Source organism: Parus major, chromosome 13 (assembly GCF_001522545.3).
Source record: "Parus major isolate Abel chromosome 13, Parus_major1.1, whole genome shotgun sequence".
Classification (NCBI taxonomy): Eukaryota; Metazoa; Chordata; class Aves; order Passeriformes; family Paridae; genus Parus; species Parus major.
Window position 1 is genome coordinate 4,650,058 of NC_031782.1, and position 25,417 is coordinate 4,675,474.

The following is a 25,417-nucleotide window of genomic DNA, read 5'->3' on the forward strand; positions in this document are numbered from 1 at the left end:
ACCCAACAGAACTGAGGGAACTTGTGTGGAGCCTGGAAAACAGCAGCCCCTGCAAACTGGTAACCAAGTGTTCCTCCAGCCTGGGTTCTGCCTGTGTCCAGTGGGCACTGGGCTTGTTCTCCCTGAGGGGTTTGGAAAGCACAAACAACTTCCCACCCTGACTGAAATATTGCAATTTGTTCAGATAATGAGCCTCAATCAATGCTCTAATTTTCTGACAAAATCCAGGACAAACAAATTCGGATTTTAAACCCAGGTCCTGCAAAATGTCCTCAGAAGTGATTGCCTGGCATGTGCAGAGTCACCAATGAGCAGCTGATTAGTTGGCCAATTAAAATAAAACTGATGGATGATTAAAGCAGGCAGAAGTTTCCAAGAGGCTCTTTGTGACCTGGTCCAGGCTGCTGGATTTGGGACTTAGATTTTTTTTTGTTTGTTTTTTAAAATTTACTTATTTTTTAATTATTATTTTATTTTTTCACAGGCAGACTCGAGCTCCTTCTCCCTCCACTCTGTGCAGGTGGGGATCTGTTCCTGGGTGTGTGAACCCAGCTCTGGTCACTCTTGGAAAACCCTGAGCTCCTGCTGGTTTGGAGCACAAGCAGCACCAGATCCCATTTACCAGAAAATGATGATGCTCTTTGAGAGGTTTGTGATGCTCAGGCAGAACCTCAGTGCCTGCAGCACGTCTTGGCTCTGAGTCTCTAACACCAGGATAAGGGTGAGAAATTCTACAAAGACTCAGCTTCCCCCAAAGACAAAATCCTTTGTTTTGTTGATGACAGGTTTTCTTCTGCCAGCAATTCACAGAAATTCTCATTCCATCTTCTACAGCATTTTTGGCATAAATATATCCAGGTACTTGCTCCTGTGAAATGGATCACTACAGTGATCAACAAAAAAACCCCAACATCTCTTTCCTTCTTAACAATCATTATTTTATTAATATATTTTACAAGATTGCAGTTGAAATCATTTAAATACAAACTTTTTTTTTTTTATACAGAAAGTGTAATAAAGTTAAAATAGTTCCTTGTGTAATTCATAGCATTATTGCAATGCTTACAAAATTTTGCATAGAGTGTGCAAGGATTGATGTTATTTGATACAAAAAAGCTTTATTTTCCCACACAACCACACACATACATAAATTAAAAAGAAAAAAAAAAAGCCAAACAAATCTGAATTTCGTCATGAGAACTGTGATAAGACTTTAAATTCATTTTGTCCTGTTTACACGATCAAGGTCATTGGTGGTTTTCAGTGTAGAGGTCAGACAAGGTGTTTTCCCATCAAAGATGAAAACTGCTGTAGCACAGGGGTCATGCCTTTTATGCTGCTGCTGTAGATGAACAGGGTTTACTTTGACTAGCACTGAATGTTGTTTTGCTGTTGGCTCTACCTATATAGAGCTTTTTTTGGGGGGGTGAATATTGACAACTCTATTGGCATTTGCTCACAGGGAAACTAATTCAAAGATTGGGTGGGAGAAAAAATAAAACAAGCAAAATCCAGATCCAGCAGGTGAATCCTTTCCCTGCTGCAATCTACCACAGATCCAGAGCGAGGTCTGGGTCACAGCTCAGGAACAGCTCTGGCCTAGGGAGGAACCCAGGTGTGCCTGCTGTCCACTTAGCCCTTCTCTGACAAACACAGTGGACAGTGATTGCTCACATCTGCCCTTCCTGAGGTTTCTGGCACGCTCTTGCTTTGCAGGATTTGTTCATCTTCACTTCCATGCTCACTCTGATAACCCACAAAAGTGAATTCCCCCAGCAGTGCCTGCCCTCAGGAGCTGCTGCTCTCAAGGTGGCCAAAGGCTTGTGAGAACAGCACCCAACAACCACCAGCATCATTTACCCCGCTCAGGCTGCAGCTACACATCATCTTGTACCGTCTGCAGAACCCCTGGAACTGCCAAAGTGTCTCATTCTCTGTGACAGCTGATTCTGAGTGCACAGGACCAGAGCAGGACCCAGCTGAGACAGAACCATCAGGCTGTGCTTGGGGTCACTCCCTGCTCTGAGGCAGCCACCCTGGAGAGCTCCAGCCCCAGGGTGGGGGGCTGGTGGGGTTTGCAGATAAAGGAGTGTGGGAGAAGCTCTAACACCAACATTTTTTTTCAGCTAAAATCCAAGCTTCAGCAAAAATAGCACCACCCACAAATAATTACTCTCTTGCTCTCCAGAGTGAGCCTGCCTCAAGATGTTTCAAGGACTCCATTATGAGGAAATTTTTAAAAGACCAAAGGACATACATTGCTTTAGAAGGGGATAATGCATTTAGAACTACATTTTCAGAGGGCTCTATCTCCTATCAATGGTTAAGCCTTTAAATGGGGAAAAAATGTAAGAGTGCAACGCAATTTAGAATTCCTGTTACATGCAAAGATGCACATGACTTGTGCTTTGCAATGAGCCTGTTCCTATAATGACAGATATGTTAGGAATGGTAAAACTTTCCATTTGGGTAGGACCCGATGAGATGCTCCAAAGAGTCCTTTTTAATCTCAGAAGAAAAGATAGTTTAGCTAAAGCTGCATGTTTTTATCTGAAGCATTTGGTGGCACAATGTAAATGTAACATTTTCACAGAAATTTCTCCTGATATTTTCTCTTCCTGGTGGATAGTTTCAACCAACTAAATGAGGCAAACACACAATTACACATCATTTCACAGAGGACTTATCCCTCCTATTCTTTAATCCCTGTTAAAAGCTAACAAAAGCTCAATCCATGGAGATTGGCTGCCTCAAAGGAAACCTGATTTCCTCTGAAGAGGCAACCCATCACTTCTGACCGGTGGCACAAAATCCCAGCCACCACAGGGCTTCCAGCTGCAATAAGGTGAGACATTTCCTGGGAGAGACACCAGTGCTAACTTTGCTGCAGGAATGACACTTGTAGCAAATTAATTTTTAAGGGACTTGCCCCTCTAGTTTAGTGTGATTTGGATGGGAAATCTCAGTGGGGCACTCTGATTGTATTTCCTTCTTCATTTCAGATAAAAATCCTGCAGCTTTAAATATCCATCTTTTCCTGTGTTCTTTATACCGTGTGTCGCTTTTCACAAGGGCACAATACAATTCAAGTGGCAAGACAAGAGAGGCTGAAATGATAAAGCCTCAGGGCTGGATGTGCATAACCAGGGGCCTCTCAACCACAGCAGACTTAAAAGCTTTCTAAATACAAGCTATTCACTACAATTTCCATCCAAGCCCCAAGCCACTGTGGTTATTGTGGATGGAAACAACACCCCAGCAATCTTGAACAGCCCGAGCTGTAAGTGGTTTCAGTGACAGTAATTCCACCGAGCTCCATGAAAAGATCAAGCATAATTGCTACCATATTTAGTAAAATGGATGTTATTAATTTAAGGTATAGTAGTGCAAAGGGACAGAGATGTTGACTGCATTACTGTGATTAGGGTGATGTCTCTCCCCATTTCTTCCCCTTCCCTCCTACCTGCCTTGTTTAATTCACTCCACTCTTGCTAGAATAACCTCAGTACCACATCAGTGTTTAATCCTGCTGCACTCACAGCCATAAACTTGGCTACATCAGCTGTGAATACACAGCAACTGCCAGGCAGAATTTACCTGCAAGTCCCCAGTTTTAGGGCCACTGCCACATGCAGGTTTTGGGGCTCTGTGTGACTGGGATGTGACACGATGCAGGCTTGGGGGCTGCTGGATTTGAGAGCAGGACAACAGCTACCAAAACATTACACAGCAATTTCAGAGCAGAGGAAAAAATGGTTAAAATGAGGAGAAGGGAACTGTTGCCAGGATCACGTTCCTGAACAGCCAGGGCAATAAAAAGGCTGCTATTTTCACATTCAAAAAGCACCAAAGCAGCGCTTGGCAAAGTTTGGCAGGAACACACCCTGCGCTTGCTGGGGTGAATTCTGGATGATGACATTTCAAAATTTAAAATGTCAGCCATAAAAAAGAGCACAGCCTCTAACTTTTTTTTTTTCTTCTGTTTGTTTGTTTGTTTGTTTTTAATGCTTTTACTGTAGGTACTTCTAAAATGAAATCATTGCAGCAGTTACTCTTCTCCACTGAGCAGCCACTGGAGCTCCTGCCCTGCTAATGCTCGAGTGAGCAGCTGGCACCATTTACTCAGTTTATTTATCCTTTCAGCCCAGGATGATGTCTTTAAGCTTTCTCTGGGCTGTTTCTCCACATATCAAATTTCAGGTAACCTTTCCCTCTGCACACATTTCCAGATTTTTCACATTATTCCATCCTCTTCCTGTTAACCAAGTTAGAGCCTTCCTGCCACTTTATTCTCCCAAATGCAGCTTTATGATACACCTGCATTTTTCCAGCCCAGTTCAGAAAAAGCACCATTAAAGTTAATGCATTTCAGGTGTGAGGGCAACCAGAGAGGGATGAATTTCTTGAAGTCTTTGGTCTTTGTCTCACTCTCTTTTGCAATGTGAAACTTAAAGCCATAAGAACAAATATAAAGAGAATTGGCTTTTGTTGTAAACAAGTATATATGAGTGTGTGTGTGTATTTGTGTGCATGTGTGAGCATCTTATGACAACAAAATGGATTTTCACCAGGTTGTGATGTGAGCTAGCCTTCACAGGTTCCACAGGAATCTCCCTTTAACCTTGGAGCAATTTCTAGGGAGGGTTTTTTATTTAGCCATCATTTTGCTATACCATATATTGCAGATTCTATTTTTAGGATAATTCCTTCAAACTTTTTGTTTGTGCAATGTGGTGTTTATCATAAGAGGAGGAAAAAAAAACCCACAACCCTTCTAGAACACAGCTGTTTGTCAGCACATGACTGAGGTAACCAAATACAAATCACTCCTGCACATACTCAGTTTTCTAAAAATGAACACTGAGGAGAGGCTTTATACATTTTGTAGTAGTTACTGGCTTCCCCTCCTGATGACTTCCTTTACTGTTAACATTTCTTTGTACTCTTTAGCTGCCCATTTCACTGACTCTGGGGTAATATGCTTCAAAATGAATAAAAACCCCAAACAAATCAACAGCCAAAAAACCCCACAAAGAAACCTGGGGAATGGATACAGATGTACAGCCATTATCAGGACCTCTGCTTGTGCTAAGGGCAAAGTCTTGCTTTAAAAGCACCATCCTACCTCAGCTGTGACAGAAGGGTCACACACTACATATGGATAAGGTTCCAGTCACAGGTGAGCACTGACTGCCATTCTCCTGACCCTTTCCTGAACTGTCACATTTACAGCAAGCTGGACAAGGTCCTGCAGTCCTATAAAGAGCCACCACACACAAATGAAGGACTCCTGCATGGCTTTCCCAGGTGCACTGACACTGGTGGCACAGTCCCTTGATTAGCATTTGGGGGGTTTTAGTGCTCACAGGTGCAATGCAGGGTCTGGGTCAGTCCCACAGCCACCCCAAGGGCTGGAAATGTCCCCTCAGCGCTGTCACCTGCCCAGCCCATGAAGTCATCACCATCTCTTCCACTGATCTCAGCAGAAACGATCTAAACTGCACTTGGAGATCAACCCCATCTTCCAAATAGAGATGTTCAACCAAACCAAACTTCAGGCCCGATTCACAATGAAATGCACAACTCTTGTTTGTTTCTGGCATTTCATCAATGGTAGGTAGAGCATATGGATGAAATTCTGGTCAGGGAAGCTCTGGTTTAAAAGGATTCAGGGAAAAGCAGCCTCACAGATACTGTGAGGGATTTCTGGGCAAGGCAGGAGGGGAAGGGACTCTCGTGCCCTTGCCTTGTCCAACAGGAGAGTCAGCCACTCCACAACCAGCTGTGGAGTGGGAGATGGCTGCATGTGTTGGCAGGCAGCTTTTTAAACAAAATGCCTGTTATTTTCCCCTGGGATCTGAGACACAGTCCTGTTTGCTCTGCTTTCATAGAATCCTAGAATGGGATTTAAGGAACCTTAAAGACCATGCAGTTACAACCCCCTACCAGAGGCAGGGACACCTTCCACTAGACCAGGCTACTACAAGCCACATCCAACACTTCCAGGGACAGGGCATCCACAGCTTCTCTGGGCAACAGGTGCCAGGGCCTCACCACCCTCACAGCAAAGACTTTCTTCCTAATATTTAACCTAACTCTGCCTGCTGACAATGAGAAGCCATTCTTCCATGTCCTATTACTCCCTGCCCTTGTAAAGAGTTCCTCTCCCGCTCTCTTGGAGCCCCTTTAGGCACTGCATGGGGCTCTGAGGTATTCCCTGGAGCCTTCTCTTCTCCAGCTGAACAGCCTCAGCAGTCCCAGAGGGTCTCAGCCCTCAGAGCACCTTTGTGGTCTCCTCTGGACCCACCCCAATGTGTCCCCGTCCTTCTGACACTGGGACCCCCAGAGCGGGGCACAGCACTGCAGGTGGGGTGTCACAGGAACTCAGAATCCCCTCCCTCAACTGCTTTTGGTGCAGCCCAGGACAGGATTGGATTTCTGGGCTGTGAGTGCACTTCAGGTCATGTTGAGCTTCTCCTCAAGCAACAACCCAAGTCCTTCTCCTCAGGAATATTCCTGACCCATTCTCTGCCCAGCCTGTATTTATGTTTGCCACTTGCTGACCAGCACAGGCAGCATCACCCAAACCACTGTCTTAAAACTCAAGTGCTGTTCAAATGATCTGCAAGTCCTACAGGGGTTCATTTTTTCTAACAACAACTCCTCACATTTCAACACAACACATAATTTTATGTTTTTTAAGATGGAAACATGGCTGTAAAGTATATCGAAACAAGAAGAATTTCTTTCAGTAGACATAATTAAGGTACCCTTTGTTCACCTCAGAGAAGCATCTGCAGTGATGGCACAGATGTTAAGGTCATTTCCTAACAGCTGCCCAGCAGAAATTCACGCCAAGATATGAATGTCCTTGGCAGTTTCGTGGCTGTTGTGATATGAGAAGGTGATAACCTCATCCAAGAGCCCAGCTGAGAAAATCAGCCACTCAAAATTAATTTGTTGGGATGGAAATTGGGAGCATCCAGAGGGTGGCAGAGGGATGAGGATTGAGCCACCAGAGCAGAGCACAGAAATCAGGACACAGCATCCCTGATGGGCCAGTCCCTGTGTTCAGCCCTGCCTTCCTCACCCACCTGAATGCTCCCAGGGCTGGGAAGTTAATTTGATTCATTCACAGGGAATTCTTCCTGCACGTCTCTTCAAACTGCTCACACAGGATTTGGTTATGGATTGGGCCATGCTTGCTATGAGGTTAGTGATGAGAATTCAATGAAACAGGGAAAAAAATTCTACAGTAAATGTAGGACTATGAATGGGACTTCAGTCACGGTCCCAGAGGTAACATACACAGTATTTTGCTATATTTAACATGGTAAAAGAAAAAAAAAAACAAAAAAAAAAAAAGTCTGTATCATTCTAGGTGCCCCTACAGTCTTAATGTATTTCATCAATATCTCTTTGAAGTTGCACAACCAGTTCCCAAGACACCCTCCTGCCCCTCCCCCCAAATAAACTAGATTTAATAACAAGATAAATATGATGTGCTTCTCCTTGCTGAGTGCATTGACTTAAGGCATAGGCACAATTCCCCTCTTTGAACAGAGATGGTATAGTCCTGTGTCCCAATACAATTGTTACCCTGGGTGACCCTTTGCATTCAAACGTTGATTCAAGACATAATAATTACAGGAATCATTCATTAACAAATAGTTTGAATTCGTTAATTTATCAGAAAGCATTATTGAAGTAAAAGGAAATCATTCAATCCTCTTTCAGGAATAAATTTTTTTGGGAGTGCTGCTTTGTTAGGCAGCAACACTTCTAATCTAAACTCCATAGAAACCTTCTCTTTGAGTCCAATCGGTTTTGGATTGAGCCAGAATTGTTAATTAAAAAAAAAAAAAAATAAAAAAAAATTAATCAAACCCTGGTACTCTCAAGACCACAAGAAAATATGTGAAAAGCTGTAAAAAAAGGAATGGGCTAAATTATTTCTAAAGATTTCTGTCAGCTGTTTTATCTTGAAGATCACTTGAAGAATACCAGCTTTGGTTAGATATCACTAGGGATGGGCACAGATCTGTCTTATTTGCACATGAGGTAATATTTCAAAAGCATCTCAGTGGCTTAGAAACCTTGCTGTCCTTGTGAGATTTGCTGTGACTTGAAATCTTCTGCAGTAATTGGTATATTTGGTTTTTTTAAGGATTTTTCCATGCATGTGGATGAAATTACGGGTCAGAATTAAATGATCTGGGCTCTTATTATTATTTTTCAAAACTTCAAAAGTGGAAGAAATGTTACCAGATCAGATTTTTGTGTTTTGTCCTGCCCGTGACTCCTAGACTTTAAAATATGGAAAAAATGCCACCATGATAAGATTCAACCACAGAGTTTTGGGGACTCAAATTCTAGAGGAACCAGCATCCAAAGCCCTTCCTTTCAGTAATCTGGCTTTGTCACAATCTTTATAAATCCTTAAAAGAAGTCTTTGATTGTCAGCATCTCTGATATTTGCAGTTTCCACCAAATCTGTGACCTTGGACTGTATCTCTTGAATAGAAACATGACAAAAATCCTGGTGTAGTATCTGCATTATACATTTAATTTTATGATTTTCTCAGTTTCTAGTTGATTTTCCCTGTTTCTACAGGTATTTAGTCAATGTCCAAATCTCAAATCTTCACACCTTCTCACCAAATATGTTCAAAACTGAAGGTGTTGATGGGGAGTTTGTGGGGTGATCCAGGACACCCGTTAACAAAAGAGGTTCAGGATTTTTCTACTTAGTCCAACTTTCACAATTTGGTTCCTTCCAGTAACTAAATACAACACCAGTTTTGCCAGCACAGAGATGATTTTAGGTTAATGTTGGACCTGACGTGTCACACCTGAATAGCACAAGGCATCTTTGGCCATGTACAGGCCAAGTGTTGAACCCCTTCAGAAAATTACATTTGTTATTTCAGCAAGAAGGTCTGGACTTTCCTACTGTCCAAGTGCATCCATCTCCCCAGAGAGGGAGCCATGCTTCAGGTGATAATTAAAGATTAATTTAACTTCAGGCATCTTAGATCATTGTAAGTGATTTTGTTCTTTTTGAAATTATTTATTTTTCACGCCACTGATTTAATGGTGCAGAAATAATCAGAGATGCTTCTCTTCCCTTTGGATGTTGGTGGGTCTGCATTGGTTCCAGGGTCTTGCCCAGCCAGCAATCCCATTGCTCTGAGAACCTGATCAAAAACGAGGGGTGATCATTGCGCTGTATTAATACAGAGGGGTCCAGGGGAGCATCAGATCCAATTCAGCAGATTGTACCAGTAAATTTTGGCGTGGGAAAGAGAAATGCTACACAAATGTAACAGGGTCACCCTGGGATTCCTTGTACTGAAACATCGTTTTACACAGAGGATATATATATATATATCTTATATATATATTTTTTATATATATATTCACACACACGCGCGCGCACACACAAAAGAAGTCTTTGATAGGCTTTCTGTGTTCTAGTAAAAATAGTTGGCAGCTGGATCTGTGAGACCAGAACTGGCTTTTGTGCTGCCTGCGATGCCCCACTGCAAATTGTCTCTCAAAGGCAGACGCTCGTGTTTATCTGGCAGGTGGAGCTGCTGCCTGCCTGAGACAGGAACAACCTCCCATTGGGACACACACAGAGCTCGTAGATTTTTTGCCTGGACCCTGCAGAAGAGGAAGATCCTTGAGGCAAGTTAGGTAGTTTGATTTTTGCAGAATTCAATGTTATCTGGAGTCAGAGGTGGAGAGAGAGAGAGAGAGAGAAAAAAAAGAAAACAAAGAATTAGCGGAGAGCTGTTATTTCTGATTCTGTGTTTAAAGAAGTTTCCTCCAGACAACTCAGCTGCTGCAAAAACTGGGTAGGGAAGTGTTCTAGGATGGGAAAGTCTGAAACAAATCTGGGTGAGCACTTTATCTGCCTTCACCACGACCTCCAGCTGGTTTCTGCTGATGCATCCACTGTGTTTTCTTGGCTTTTAGCTTTCTAAAAACACCTGGTTTGGATTGACCCAAGCAGAGGTACCCCTCTGCCATTTGGGGAGCGTGGATGGTTCACACCCATCCAACCCCCTGCTCCTCCATCAGGATTTCTGCCACCCTGATCCCATTGCCAGTTACATTTGTAAGCTCCCAGCACTGACTTTTATCTATATTTTATGTATATTTAATGTATATTTTATGCATATTTTTATGCATATTTTATGCATATTTTATGTATATGTGTAACACTTTTGTGTATATTAAAAATAACTCAAATGTTCTAACAGTCCTAAATTCCTCCTTAAAAAACAACATAAGGCAAACAACATGTGGCAGCTCTCAGACACGTGGCAGCTGCAGGGGAACAGAACACAGCAAGATAACCTGAACCTCACAATAATACAGGGTGACTGAGAATATTTGCAATTACAATAAGAACCTCAAGTTTTAGTATCCACCCATTTCATGTCCTGAAAGATACAAGACAATTAATGCATTTTAAAATCAACTTAGTATTGAAAGCAACTGCCTGAAGTTGTGAAATGCCTTGGATTTCAATCTCAGTGTATTAGGTAGGTTTTTTGTTTCTGGTATTTTTCACAGTTTTTTTGTTAACACCCACAGTCTAGGTTTGGACTGTCTTAAAATGCAAATGTTTAGAAATAACAGAAATTGCAATTAAAAAGTCTTTCTAGTTTTAAGCCCTGACCCTAAGATAGGTAAATCTTAACTTATGTGGGAGCCCTCTTGCCTGGAGGTTTGTGTTCCATGGGCATCTCCTCCTGGCGAGGCTCTCAGTGGTTTGAAACCACATCATCCATTCCAGGGGATGAGAACCATGTGCCCACATGACTTTGTGACACCAGAAGAGGCTTAACTCAATGCCTACTTTACTTTTTCACTATGTGACCAGCTTTAATTTTAATTAATTTTTAATTGTTCTCTCTTCCCCTTTGGAAGCTTCTCCAGTGCAACAACCTGTGTCTCCCAATGTTCTCTTGCTTTCCAGAATGAAACATCAACCACAAATGCTTTTCAGATCAATACCAGCGAATTAAGCTCTTCTTATAGAAAAATATATGATAAAAGATTTAATTATGCTGGCCAAGTAAATCTTGTTTTAAGATGACAAGGAAACAAAGAATTTAGGAGCACCGTGCATTTTACAGCTGCATAAATCTGCTGGAACAACAGATGCTATTATCCACGCACTTTAAAAATAATGAATCAGCCTTTGCCACGGAGTGAGCCTGATTTTCCTGGGATGTGATCGATCAGAGTGAGCAGAAATGAAGTCAGGAGAGCCTCCTGTCCCCAGGCTTTCCCAGCAGCGTTTCAAACACAGCAGCTCGGTGACCCACAGGCCTACAGCTCTGCAGGGCTGGCATTTTCCACTCACCTCTCCATCTTTGGATTCCAGCCTGAGCTCTGTCCTGCAGGTGGCCTTCAGGCTGCCGGCCTCGGCGTTGATCTCGATGCCCTTGGGAGCCTCCATCACCAGCGCGCGCGTGGGCGACTCCAGCCTGCAACACAGAGGGGTCACCCAGCCCCGTGGGCTCGGAGCTCCTGCTCACACCCACTGCCCCACACCCTGCGGGTGTGCAGCTCCTCACACGCCTCCCGAGGGAAAGGTTCATGCAAAACACATCACAGGTCTGCTCTGCTGACATTCTGTGCCAGCTTCGCTGCGCTGGGCCGAGAGGAAAGGGGCAATGAAGGCACCCCCAGGGCCAGTTTGTTCTTATTTCTAGCTCAGCTTTCTCACTCATCAGTGCTAACGGGGGAGATCAGCAAAGCTGAGCACCTACACAGAGGGTGCGTTTCTCTTCCCCAAACCACTCTTCAAGCAGGAATAAATTAGTTCTCCTGAATTCCTGCAATGGGAGGTTTGGAAGGGTTTGAGGATACGAGGAAATCAATGAAAACAATCAGGCTGAAGACCCCAAAACTTGTTATGTGGCTCACATCACACTAAGCATGACCACTTGCTCTGCAGAGCTTCAGCCCCTCCTAACTGTGGATACACTGCACAGGGCTCTGACAGCCCTGTTACAGCTCTGCAACACAGCCAGACCTTTATCTTCAGCAATTGGGGTTAATGCTGCAAAGTGCAGAAGCATAAGGTTCAGTCTTCCTTGTTCATCATCCATTTTTAGGTCTTCTATTACACTTGTCACTTTCTTATTTATAGTGCAGTCTCTTATTACTCTCTGTATTGCAAATGGTTATAAAAAAACAACTCTCCCTCTTTGAGAATAGCCTCTTAGTTGATTTTATCATCATTTATTTACTGTATGATCACAAAATCCAGGCTATGGTCTCCTCAGGTGAAGCAGATGGCAGGGCTGGAACAGGAGCTCCTCCTTTGTCTGTTTAGAGTTGGCAGCACCGACCAAAGCTGAGCACGGGGCAGCCCAGCAGCACCCCCAGCTCTCCTGGGCAGCTCTCAGGGTTTGCCTGCATCAGCTCTTTCTCTGCTCTCCATATACATAATCATTTGTGCAAGTAAGTGTGCTCTTAAATGGACTCCTGCCGGTACTGAGACAACATTATGGGAGACTGAGGGAATTCAGCTGTATTTATTGCAGGCAACAGTTCAATAAAGCACAGGCACAGCTCCCTCTGTGTGGCACTTTTCAAGTCACGACTTTCCCTCTTTTCAGTGTCTTCATATTGCTGCTTTTTGAACACCTTTCCCTCAAGACCCTGAACTCATCCATAATTTCCTGGCTGACTTAACTAAATCTAAATTTCAGGGAGCAATTGAGGCATATGCAGCATGGTCTCATGGTTAGCAGCCTCTGCACAACCCCTCTGAGCTGCTTTTTGTTTTCTGCAGGGAAGCCACATTTTGTGTAAACTTTCTTCTGATTCCTTCCACTGCTATCACCCCTCAGCTGGTTCCTGTGTGAGGCACCCAAGGTTACCACTGCTGTAACTCACTTTTTTTTCCTGCCTGGCTGAATTGCAGATTGCACGGAGGACAAAAAGCTGTCTGACCTGTACTTCCCCTGGAGATTTCTGCCCAGGGATTCAGTACACTCTCACTCTTGGTGTACCTCACAGGAAGACTGAAAAACAAAGGACCCTCTGCTTGCCCTAAGCCCCCAGGATCTGTGCTGCAGTGTCTGGCATGCAGGCACACATTCCCTCTGCTCCACAGGCACGATCCTCAGGAGGAGCAGCAGAGAGCTTGGGCCAGTTACAGCTTAAATCATGTAGCTAAATTCACCAGAGGATGTGTCCAAACCCCAAAGACAGCTGAGGTAATCTGAGGATAAAATAATTCCTAAGAACACGGCCCAGTGACTCTCCAGCATCTCAGTGACTCTCCAATTTCTTTGATGTCCCAGCTGTCTCAATGTATTTGTTCATCTGTTAATCTTTTAGCTCTTCTATCCACTGAGAAATAAATCTCCTACGTGCAAAACAGCGTGGTGTTCAGACACCACAGTGCAAACACACTCCTTTACAGCAGCACTCCATTCCTGCTCTGTGCAGGAGCAGCCTCCCAGTCCCACACCTTTACTGGAGAGTGAGGAGAGCTGGGAAGTCGGTGGAAGTTTCCCTAAGGTGGGGGACAATCAATAGAGGACCTTCTTGCACCTTTCCCTGTGCACACAGCTGCCCTGAACAGCAATCAGTTAAAATTCAAGCTCTGAATAAGCCACCAATGATCTGGAGTATCACAGACAACATTGCCCCAGAGTTTTATTCTCTTTCACGTGTAACAAAGTGATGGAGATATTCTCCCTGCTCCACCTGAAGAAGTGGAGTAACAGCATCTTGCAAACACTGTTGGAAACCATGTGATTTTTTGATGCATTCTAACCCATGCAGAGCTTTTGGAGGTACACAGGACCCTCCCAGCAGCCCGTGGTGTGATGTGGGACAAGGACACAACAACAGCTGGGGCTTTGCTGCTGCTCCATCACCCTCCTCGCTGAGCTGACCCCCACCCCACCATCCCAAATCACAGCCTCAGACAGCTGCAATCCTGCTGACACACTGATGCAACACAAACCCAACCCTTTAATGCTGAAAATGCAACTTGAAAGCTCAGGGATCTTTTTAGAACCTTGAAACTGCAGAAATGATTGAAAATACTGCAACAGCCAAGTGCAGGTCTTGAAATAATGAAAACCTTGGTCTGCAGCCTGTGTGGCTTTGTACTTGTGCTGGGGTTTGGAGCCTGACTCTTCTCTCTCCTCCATGTTCCTTATTGGTGTAAATCCATATTTTTGGGACTCTTGTCCCAGTTTATGCTACTGTAAAGGAGGACAGGAAGGTCTTAAAAATTGTTTCCTTGGTATTTAAGGGGCATATGTTTGTAAGGGATTTCATTTGATTATTTTCTGATATCCTGAATGAATCTCTGAGCCACCTGGCCATAAACCAGGAGCTGTAAAATCTATGCAAAGCCAGAGAAAGCAGTTGAGGAGTTTATGCTCTGGGGGTTTGAGCAATGTTTACCGAACACTTTCATTTGAAGCGGGCGTTTAAGAGACGCTCTGCTTTTAAACCTAATTCTGCCTTCCAGAGCAGAACCAATTTGGAGACTAATAATGAAAGAAAATGATTTAGAGATGAACAGATAATTTGTTCAAAATCAACATTTGTTTTCCAGTGTGATACTCCAGAGCTTTTAGTGGGATTCCCATCTCCTGCTGAGGTGTAAGCCTGTACTTAGAGCAGTAGGCTGGAAAGGTGGCTGCATGAATATAGATTGTTTCATTATTTGCTCCTGCTCTTGAATTTTCCATCCCAGCAATTGGCACATAAGCCCTTTTTATTGACCATGGGTGCTGCTTATTTTTGCTCCAGTATTTGCAGGACTGGATTTTGACCTCTCTCGCAGAGCTGGGCAAGAAGGGTAAATGCAATGCTCTGCACAGTTACAGCTTGCTGAATTCAGCACTGAGATAAACTACTGCCATGAAATTGCTCCTGTCCCACCTGCAGTCTCCTGGGAGGTGGATGAAGAGACATTCTCCTGTCTGGGTGACTCCCCACAACTTGGGAACTACTCCTCTGGATCCCAAGGTTTCATATAAGTCCGATTTTTTTTTTAAAAAGACACAAGTAACAGGATTTTCAGAACTATCCAAGTTCCACTTATTACAACGGGTGTTAGCTACTTTTGAAAATCCCATTGAGCACCTAAATGCCATAGCAAATCTGACCCTTAATCTCAGTTCTTAGTTCTGCAACAGAGGTAATAGCACTTCCCAACTCCATAGGGAGGATGGAAAGATAAATATATTAGCAGTTGTGAAGCATTTATACACTGCAATAACTGAGGCCAGGGAAGTTGCCATGGCCAGGGATGAATGGCTGGCACATGGATAACTGATCTTTCCCAAGCTGCAGTGCTGGGCTTGTCCCTTCATCAGAAATAGTGTTAGCCCTGTTCCTCCCTCCCCCTGAGCACAGTCAGCTCCAGCTCACCACCCAAAATGAACAGTGCTAAATGTGCCTCTTAAGCCCTTCTCCTCAATCCTACCACCAAAACACCTCCTGTTCTAAAGAGAGGGGATGGCATGTGGGCATCTCCCACCGACCCCCTGGAAATCGATGGGAATTCTGTGCTCCTGAAAACTGACAAAGAAGAAAAAAAAAAATTTCAGTCTCATCCCTGCTTTGCTTTGGGAACTTCAACAATAATTTAAAGGAAATCAGCACATGAGTTTGTATTGTGGTTCCAGAGAAAGTCATTCATTTGGAAAGATCATTAGTTACCCAGATTTCTAGTTTTCATTCCCTTCATCATAAACAGTCACATTAATCACTTCAGGACCATGGAATCCATCTCCTTCTTGTCCCTCCCCTCACCCCCTCCAGGATAATGCAGCATTTTCCTTACTCTTAGGAAGAGCCTTTTGAATTTTGGAAAAAAAAGAGAGTATTAAAGATGTGCAGGCAGTATCACCTGCAGTTGAAGGCTGCAGATATGCTTCCAATACAGTGGGCATAATTCTGTTAAATAGTACAATTTAATGTAAATTTGTCCAGGTCCAGCACTGATGAAAAAGTGACTTGCAACCTGTGCCCTGCACTAAAGGCTACAGCAGAGGACAGGGATGATCCTCAATGTGTGGAGTTAATGTGAGCTGAGGACCTTTTGCTGCCACTTTATAATTGTTCTCATTTTATTACTTCCTTTTTTCTTTTTTTTTTCCTATCAAGGAATGGCCTCAAGCTTCAGAATTCCTTGGGCTTTTTCTGTGTGTGGCACAAATGCTGCTTGTGGTATGGAAATGTGAAGAGAAGTTCATGCACAGGAGGTGAGGAGCATATGATGCAGCAGTGTGCTAACAGCAGCTAATTTAATTTTGCTTAGAAACCTCTGGACTGAGAATAGAGCATGTATTACTGCAGCTGTAGCCCATTACTTCTAATGACTCTAATTATTTTTTACAGTATCCATCTGACCAGCCATAAGATTCACGTTGAGCATAAAATTAGCCAATGTTAGCACCGTGCTTGCTTATATCTCATACAATTGGTAAATTACACCAGCAAGTAAACACGGAGCTCCATCAATTTGCTGGTAATGAACCAGCTTCTCGAGTTGAAATTTGTTTTCAATTTTAACTCCCTTGTTTCAATGAAATCAATGGGATCACCCATTCACAGTGACTTACACTTCTGACTTCATTATTTCTGTGTTATCTCATATATGTCGACTCCTAGAACAAAACACAATGCTTTTCTCCCTATTAACAGGAAGTTAATTAGGTTTTACTGAACTGCAAAGAAGACATGCTTAGTTTCTATTTTTACAATGCTTAGAAACATTTTTTTTTTTAATTGTCTTTACTTGTATTGAAACAGAAAAATATTTGTAAGGAGGAACAACAGGCTGAGCCTTGACTAACCTGGTGAAAACCTCAACTGAATATAAGTTCAAGCAGAGTTTTGTCTCTGCCCTGAGGTCTCCACTTCATCACTAGAATTCTTTCCTAGCTGGTATTGCCATTTCATGGGAAAAACACAGGCTAAAATATGGCAAGGACAGTGAATCCAGTATAAACCAGGGAAGAGAAAAGAAGGGAGCCAGCCTTGGTACATCAGAGCTCCAGAGTTTAAGTTCCAAAGGATTTTAAATGCACAATGGCTTTTTCTGAGACACCGTGATTTTATCGAAATATGACCTAAGTGGCACAACACAAAGGCAGCAAGCACTCTGAGAGCTTACAGAAGAGATCATCACTAATAAGAAAATATGTATCCCTGTTATTTATTGCCTAGCACAGACATAAATCTTGTTTTCAATTACATGTTAATGAAGCACACCAATTACTGTTTGAATAGGGACATCTGATTACAGTCTCAATCAACAGAAATAAATCTTGCTTATGGAAGGTTTCCAGGGTATTTTCTTTAGAAACATTAATTAGAGAAGTAAACAAGGATATATTATTATCATGTCATCCAATTGTAAATCCTGCCTATCGCTGTAAATACTGGTTAGTCTGACAGTGTGCATCACCACACGGTTTGCAGAGTTTATGCTGCAAATCTAATGAGTGACAATTCCAGTGCAGCCATAATCTGAAAGAGATTGTTATGACTTCGGGTCCAAAACCTTATGCAATTTCTAATGTGATACACTGAACAGTAAATGAAAATTATTTTAGCTATCTCCACAAACCACGGGTAATTCCCAAGCAAAACCCACCTAAATCTGTCAGAGACCTGACAGGTGCAGAGGTCTAATGATGCTTTATTGGAAATTACAGTTTTCTAATTGAATAGAGATAAGTCTGGTTCAAATGGCAGGGCATGCAACAAATTTTCTTCTTTGTATTTGGGCAACACAGATGCTGAAGAGATTTTGTACAAAGCTGAGACAAGAGAAAGAAAAAAAGGAGCTGAGAAAGGAATTACCCTTGTGCTAACTTTGTAAGCTTTCCTATTTCCTTGGATAGGGAACCTAGTGCTTACAACTTTTCTTTCTTCTTTTTTTTTTAAATAGAGCTCTTCCAGCTTCAGGGATTGCTTCATCACCAGCAGTGTAATAAATCTGCTGCTGGTTTTGGTAACTTCATCTCAGAGCCCAATGGACCAGTTTATGTATTTTTCACCCAGTTTGAGTTACGGGTCCTGTGCTTAGTGAGCTTTTCCTGAAGAGAGTTCATGCTAAAACAATACTCTTCTGACCATGTAATGGACATATCTTATTATCTCTTCAGAGACCACAAACCTGTGAGAAGGGCTAACAGCAGTGGCTTGAAACCATCACAAAGGAGACCAAAGCCAGCATCAGGAAGATGCTCAGCTAATATTAAAAGATTTGAGAGGGTCTAGACAAATGAGTAATCAGAGGAGTTTGTAGGGAGGGCATTGTCTTGCAGCACCAAGCAGGTGAGAACCAGCCTTCATTCTCCCTCCAAAAAAATGCCATTCCTCAGCAGGAGGAGAAGTTTGAACATATGGTTCCTCCCACCACACTACAAATCCCCTGCTGCAGTCTTCCAGCACACTTTGCACTAACTGAGGCTTATTCAGAGCACTAAAAAACAGCAAAACTGGGAAAACATGGAGCAGCCCAAATACAACCTTAAATTCTTTGTGATTGCCTACATACTACAGCACAGGAATTGCTGAAGGTGAGGTAATTATGTAAAGTTGTCTTAAATGTCTTAGGGTAGGTTGTTGGGGTTTTCTTTTGTTGTTTTTTTTTTTTTTTTGTTATTGTTTTTTTTTAACATTTAAAGTAATTTCTGGAATAGTTTACCAGAAGCCAAATATAGTATTTAAAGACAAAACCTGACATCAAGCAGACGATATCAAATTACTCTAGGGAGAAAAATGAGTCTGCAATACTATAGAGATCTAGTTTCATTATGAACTGGAGAAGTGGTGAAGGACAGAGATTGTCTAAGAAAAAAGTGCAAGATTAATGTTTAATGAAGTGGAGGTATGGCTGAGAAAATTAAAATCATCTGGATAATTAAAAAATTCTGTTGCTTATAAATCAAGGAGGGAAATTATCATAGAAATTGGGGGATAGTTGAACACGATGTGTGGTAAATACAGATGTGGTTTAAAAAGATGATGTGTTTAAGCAGACAGAGAAGGGATTCAGGGATGTAAAAATAGTTATTTCTATTATAAGTGTGGAGATGACTGCAACATCCCCCTCCTCACCTGGGGTGGTCCAGCTTTCAGCCTTAACTGACAAGCTGGGACACCCAGAGCCCTCTGTGTTGTGTGGTGGGCACAGTCAGAACTGAGACAGAAAATGACATTATCACAAGGCAGGCTGGGCTCTAACCAAGGCACAGTGCTGCTACTGATGCCACTGGCTGGCACCTAAGAGCCCATAATTCTATTTATTACAAACACCCCACCACAGCTCCTTGAACATTTACACATTTTCACTGGGTGAAAACTGCTCAAATAACAGTCTGGCAATTTCTTCATGGCTAAGCTGTGTGTGGTAACCAGGGGCTTGGAATGGCTGATCCCACTGCCCTCCCTGCACTCCCCAAACCACACTTACACATGCCTCATCTACTACATAATACAGCCTATTTATTTTGCTTGGTACGTAACTTCTTGCAATAAATTAAAACAAATCGAAAGAAAATAAATTCCTGCTCCTGTTGGCTGCATTAACGACCAGGCTCATTTCGCACACGGAGAAAAATAATTACTTTTCATGTTACCATAATTGCCTAAACCACAAATGCATTTTTTAAGAAACAAAGGTTGGGCTGGTGTAAGTTTCTAATTACAGGTTGAAAGCTTCTAATTAAAAGGTATAAATTGGAAGAAACCCTTTCAAGCAGAATTGCAGAAGAGGCTGCTAAGACTGGGTATTAACTTGATGTGCTGTCACGGTGCCAGGGGGGAGAAAAAGAAAGAAACCAAGTGTTGTGGCTCTTCCTCAGGGCCACTGACACCGTTTGCTGCCCTCAGGAACAGATGAACACCACTCTGAGATCAACACATGACAGAGGAGAACTGTAGGGCCACATTTCATAGCAACCCTGAGCCACCAGCACGGGGCCAGTGACGCTGTCCTGGAGGGAGCATCAGCCTTCAATCAGCTTTTTCCTGAAGTTTGTGCAGGCTGCTGGATGCTGGCAGGAGGATAAAAGCCACCTGAGTTAGGCTAAAGCGATCAAACCTGATGAAAAGACGGGTACTTGCGTCAGGTGAAACTTGCTGGATGAACAATTTGTATTTGTTTACATCCCCAGTACATGGTGCTCTGTACTGGGGTGACTGCCATGTGCAGCTCGATGAATTTGGGCCAAATCTCTGCTACTTTCATGATTTGCTCTTCTGTTTTACTCTGAAAGGAGGCAGCATGAGATAATATTTTTATCTTATTCTCCTGTTTTTCAGAGTGTTGAAAAATCCTGCAGAGCAGACCAGCATGCCATCCCTGACAGAAAAATTGCTTTCCTGTGATAACCCATACTCCAGTGAGAGGATTACTGGCAGGGGTGCAGCACTATGCAAATATTGCAGTCATTAGCATCAGACTTTGCATGCAGTCTCCTGCATCACAACTGCTTGAGGAAGAGATGTCGATCTAGATTTTCATTTTAAAATTGCTTTTGAAGTTTGTCTGCCTGTGGGGTTTCCACCTGCTGTTTGGCCAGCAATAAAGGAAAAGGGTCAGGTGGATTAAAATCCCACATGGGTAGTGCTCAGGTTCAGCCTCCAGCACTCTCTGCAGCGATGATTTACTCTTTCTCCTCTCTGATGATTTATTCTAGTCCTTCTAAAAAGACTGGCGTTAATAGTAAATCACTTACAATGAGAAATACAGAGATAATAAAGCTGAAGAGGATTTGGAATGGCAGAATAAAAAAAAATTGCTGGAAAAAAGAAAAAAAAGGTGTGTCTGTGCATCATCTACTCAGTGGTGATGCCCTTTGGAAATGTACACACTTGCCTAAGTGGATTTGAAGAGCTTATTTAGCATGACAAATTGGCTACAACCTGATGGGTATTTCTGAAAACCCATTTATGGACCTTCAGACACTCACATTCCTGTGGCATATCCATTCATTGTACAGTCAATTTATAATGATTCCACCAAATTAAATCTTTATTAACAAACTTATTGACTCTGGCTTTGACTTATTGTCCCCCCTTTTAATTAACTGCAGTAATGAGACAAGCAACATCCAATGTAACAACTGACCAATCATTTTGTTTAAAACCTGCCATTTATTTCAAGCAGCTCCACTAAAAATGAAGACTGAGTTGCTATTTGCTAAATGTCAATTTTCACACTCTGTTGAACCTTTTCTGAAGGCTGTCAACCACAAATCTGCAGTCATCTTTTCCCCTCTGATCAGAGCTATATAGAGCATATAACAGGCTTTCAGTTACTTTTCATTTTTATGCAGAAGATGTACCATTTTCTGTTCCCAGTAGACTTTAAAAAAATTGCAAATGTGCATAAATTGTAAATGTAAGGGGATGCATATGCCAAGGTTGTGACTCTTTCATAGTCACAAGTTACACCAGCAATGTGGTTCCATGTCTGCATGTGCAAGGGCACAGAAATGATCCAAACTCCTCAAATCCAGCCCATTATCATGCAACAATACAGCAAAAATGCTGGGCTCCTGCTCAGAGTTGGGAAGATGTTTCCCCCTCCAAATCATTTGTCCACAGCTTTGCTTTGGGAGGAACTCTGAATTAAAACCAAGGAATGGGCAAGACCACCATGGACTTTCAGAGAGGCCCAGGGCTCCTCCTTGTGCCCTTTTTAGCACAGAGATTGGACTGGCAATGGGAGGGATGGAGAGTATTTGAACAAGTCAGGCTCAAAGCTCTTTGATAGTGTAGAAAAGAAAATCTTACAGCTCTTTGAGATTTCCAACTAATTTCTTGCTTTCAAATATGCAAAAGAAAATAGGCTGGGAAATGGTGTAGAGAAAAAAAAATAAAATAAAGGAATTGTGTGGGAGGAAAGGAGCAGAGAGATAAAGAGACCAGGAAAAAAAGAAGCCAAACTTGTTGAAAATGAGAGTATAGAGATGTCTCCAAAGGGACTACATTAATTTAGGGAAGAGGATGTTTTGCAAATTCTTAGCATCAATTTATTTTCAGCTAAAACCAAAACTGTTTTCTATTTATCCTTTGCACATAATCACTCCTGAGTAAAAGATGCATTCAGAGGTAAGGCTTGGCAATCTTTCAAGACAGATATGCCAGATGATATTTTTCTGAACTGCAAGAGAGACTCTTGAGCCTGGCAGTGGCAATTCACCATTTGCTGGGAGCTGGCCCTATTGGCATGAGCCCACTTCTTCCTAGAGGAGAGACATCCCTGTCCTGCTGCACCTGGAACTGGGAGCTGTGTAACCCTGCTGCTCACAGGTGTGGGTCTCAAGAAGTTCTGCTTCCTTCTTTTGCCTCTCCTTTTGCTGTCTGGTGTGTTCCATGGTGCTGCTGCTGGCATCCAAAGTGTAAGTTGTTGACCTTGTTCATTTTAAGCCATGAAACCTCTTCTGCTCCTTGGGCCAGCCACAGCAAAATGAGAATATGTTCAACATTTCTTGACTCTTGCAAGGTTCCTTCCATCTTTCCTTGGGCAAGTCTGCCTTTTGACTGTAATAACCTCCCCTGGATGTCTTTTTAGCAGGTAGCAAAGACAATTCCAGTTGCTAATGGAGAGGTCAAATGGAGGTGAAGTGAAATAGATTAAAATCCAAAAAAGAACTGATGTCAGAAAAGCTGCTGTACCACTCAGTGGAATAATCCCTTCCTAGAACAGGTTTTTGCCTGTTTTTTCAATTCAGTTTGCACTATTTTATTTTGATTTAAAAAAGGCAGCTAGGTAGGAGAACTGGCTTTGTGGCTGAAGCACTGGGATTCAATTTCCAGCCCTGAGATGAAGTGACCACAGGTTAGCACATCCAGTGGTCCCTGGGTTCCCTGCAGCCTGGTGGGGATGGCCCAGCACAGCCCAGGAGGAATAATTCTCCCCAAATTCAAACAGGCAACTTTTTGCTGCTGATCTTTCCTAGTATCCAAGCCAACAACTTGGAAAACTTCCTCACAGAATGTCCCCTCTGCTGCAAATCATCACCTCCACAAGGAACTTCACCAGATGGTTTTGTGAGGTGGGAATGCCCCCAGGAGCACACATCTCATCCCACCGACTTCCTAAGTACTGCCCTTAAAATAATTCAGTAGAGTTACCTTGGGAACACAAGAGACAGGAAATTAGACCTTAAAATCAACCTTAATGCTCCCTTTGCACAGCCAAACAAAATAATAGTAATAGTAACGAAGAAACACTGTGAGAGAAAAATATGAATTGTGGGTGTTTTTTATGGTCTTAGAAACCAAGAACAATCAAAACTACAAGGTATAATTTTCTTTTTTCCTGGAATGCCTTCGTTTTTCTGAATTGCCTGAACCTTCATGGCACCTCTCAGCAGTCACATTAACACTATTGATTGTCTGCTTGGTAGGTAACAGGAGGAAAAATAAAACAGGCAAGAACTTAACTCTGTTCAGATTCCTCCAGTGCAACTGGAATGTGGATAATTTTTTCCTGGGTGGACATCACTTCTGAAACCTTCCCAGTGAAAATTACTGCTGTGGTTTTCCTCTGTGTCAGTAACCAAAGGCACCCAGCCAGGCAGGGCAGGAGCTGGAGCCCTCCTTGCTTCTAAAAATGCTGGAGTGTTCCTGTTCTTTGAGGCAAAGGGTGTGAGAGATGTCTTGATTTCTGCCCTTTGAAGCTGCCAACCCTCCAGGTTTGCAAATGCCACCTGCTCCCCAGAGCTGGGAAGGGCTCCATGCCAAGGCTGGCCTGTCACCCCCTCGGTGACAGCATTCCTTCTAACACCCCCACAGCCCCCAGGAGTGGTTATTTCCAGCTCCAGAACAGGGAATCCAGTCCTCACTTGCTGGTCCCAAGGAAATAAGAACATTTGAGACATGCCCTCCCAGCACACTGAGGAGCCACATTCAATTCTGGACCTCCCAGTCCAACCCAGCGGCACTTCCCAGCTGTTAACCTCACCCAGCTGGGAAAAAGCTCAGGAATGAGTCAGCCTAACACATCTCTTGCTTTGACACTGCCTAGCAAGCCTGCCACACAGAGCTCAGAAAATCTGCATATCTGTATCAGAGAAACACAGGAGAAAACTTCCCTCAGAGAAGTTTCCTCAGTAGGGAGGAGCCTGTTACCTCCTGTTTCCCCTTCCCATGATGGATAAGGAATGTTCTCAACATTAATGTTAAAGATTTTTCCAATGTTTCCTTTCATTTTTCATTGTCAGACTTTAAGGCTGCCCAGATAGCAAAATGCAACTTTTCAGGCTGGATCCAAACTTGGAGAGTGAAAGGTGAAGAACCCACAACCCCAATCCACGGCTGTGCATCCACTTGCCAGGGAACTGCTTAATCCTGCCAGAGAAAAGCTTTAAAATGGAAACTTCAGTCTCATTGCCATGTCCATGCACCATCCCAGCATCCCCAGTGTTTTGTGGCAGTGAATATTTCTATTTCAAAGCAATTGAGAAGTGCTGGAGATGCAGTGGCCTGGGGTCCATCTGATTTTCTCCTGCCTGAGCCCCAGCCCCACTGCACATCATCAGAGAAGCCACTCCAGCACATTGTGCCTGCTCTCCTTTTCTCTTTTCTTGTTAGCTTGGGACACAGCTTTGTCTCAATAGCATTGTGCACAGCAAGATTTTCTTCCATCTACACCATTAAAAACTAATCCTATGTAAGAAAATATTAACTAAAGGTGCCCTGGATACCCAAAATCCTGGCCTGCTCCTGAAATTCTGGTTTCATCTTTCTGTTCCCACTGCATGTGAAGGAGGTGACTCTGTCTCACCTCCATGTGGTACCTGCTGCTGGATCTTCTGGCCTAAATGATTTTCATTCTTATGTAACAAACCCCATCAGCACTCAAGGGAAGGAACCTATTCCATCCCCAGACCCAATGGTTTGTGAGTCCCATCACACAGATCCCTCAATAGAAAGCGATCCTGGCTGAAACAGGAATGGGGAGAGAAACAGCTGCCTCTTACAAAACCTGGAAATTGCCAAATAATTACTTCTCTCTCCCTCAGACATTAAGTTCACTGCAGCTTTTCCTTCCATCTTATTCCAATTATTCTTGCAGTCCTCTTTTCCCCCCTGTGTTCTGCCATAGAGCAAGTCACCAGGAGTAAACAACATTTGCTGTTACCCTAAAAATGTGCATTTGCCATTTTTAGTTTATAGGTGATGACAGTAATGGAGTACCCAGACTGAAACCACAAACCCCCCAAATCAGAGCAAACATCCTCTGCCAGTCCAAAAGAGTTCAAAGCACTTCATCCCAGCTGCTCCTGTGGTGGATGAGGCAGGAGCTGCAGAGGGCTGAGCTGCTCCAGTGGGAACACCTGCCAGGGCTGCTGGGCACAGCTGTGGCCACGGATGGATGTGGAATGAA

General features: G+C 43.1%; 1 protein-coding gene across 4 annotated transcripts in view; it reads right to left on the reverse strand.

Annotated features, from left to right (window-relative positions):
- Positions 1-916: 916 nt before the first annotated feature.
- Positions 917-25,417, reverse strand: part of SGCD (sarcoglycan delta) — a 305,900-nt gene continuing 281,399 nt past the window's right edge. For all 4 annotated transcript variants that reach the window (XM_015642158.3, XM_015642153.3, XM_019008187.2 and 1 more), the window contains 2 exons: positions 11,381-11,504; positions 917-9,730 (listed from right to left, as the gene is read on the reverse strand). In XM_015642158.3, coding sequence (XP_015497644.1) covers positions 9,557-9,730; positions 11,381-11,504 — 298 coding nt within the window. In that variant the 3' untranslated portion in view covers positions 917-9,556. The remainder of the gene's footprint in view (positions 9,731-11,380; positions 11,505-25,417) is intronic.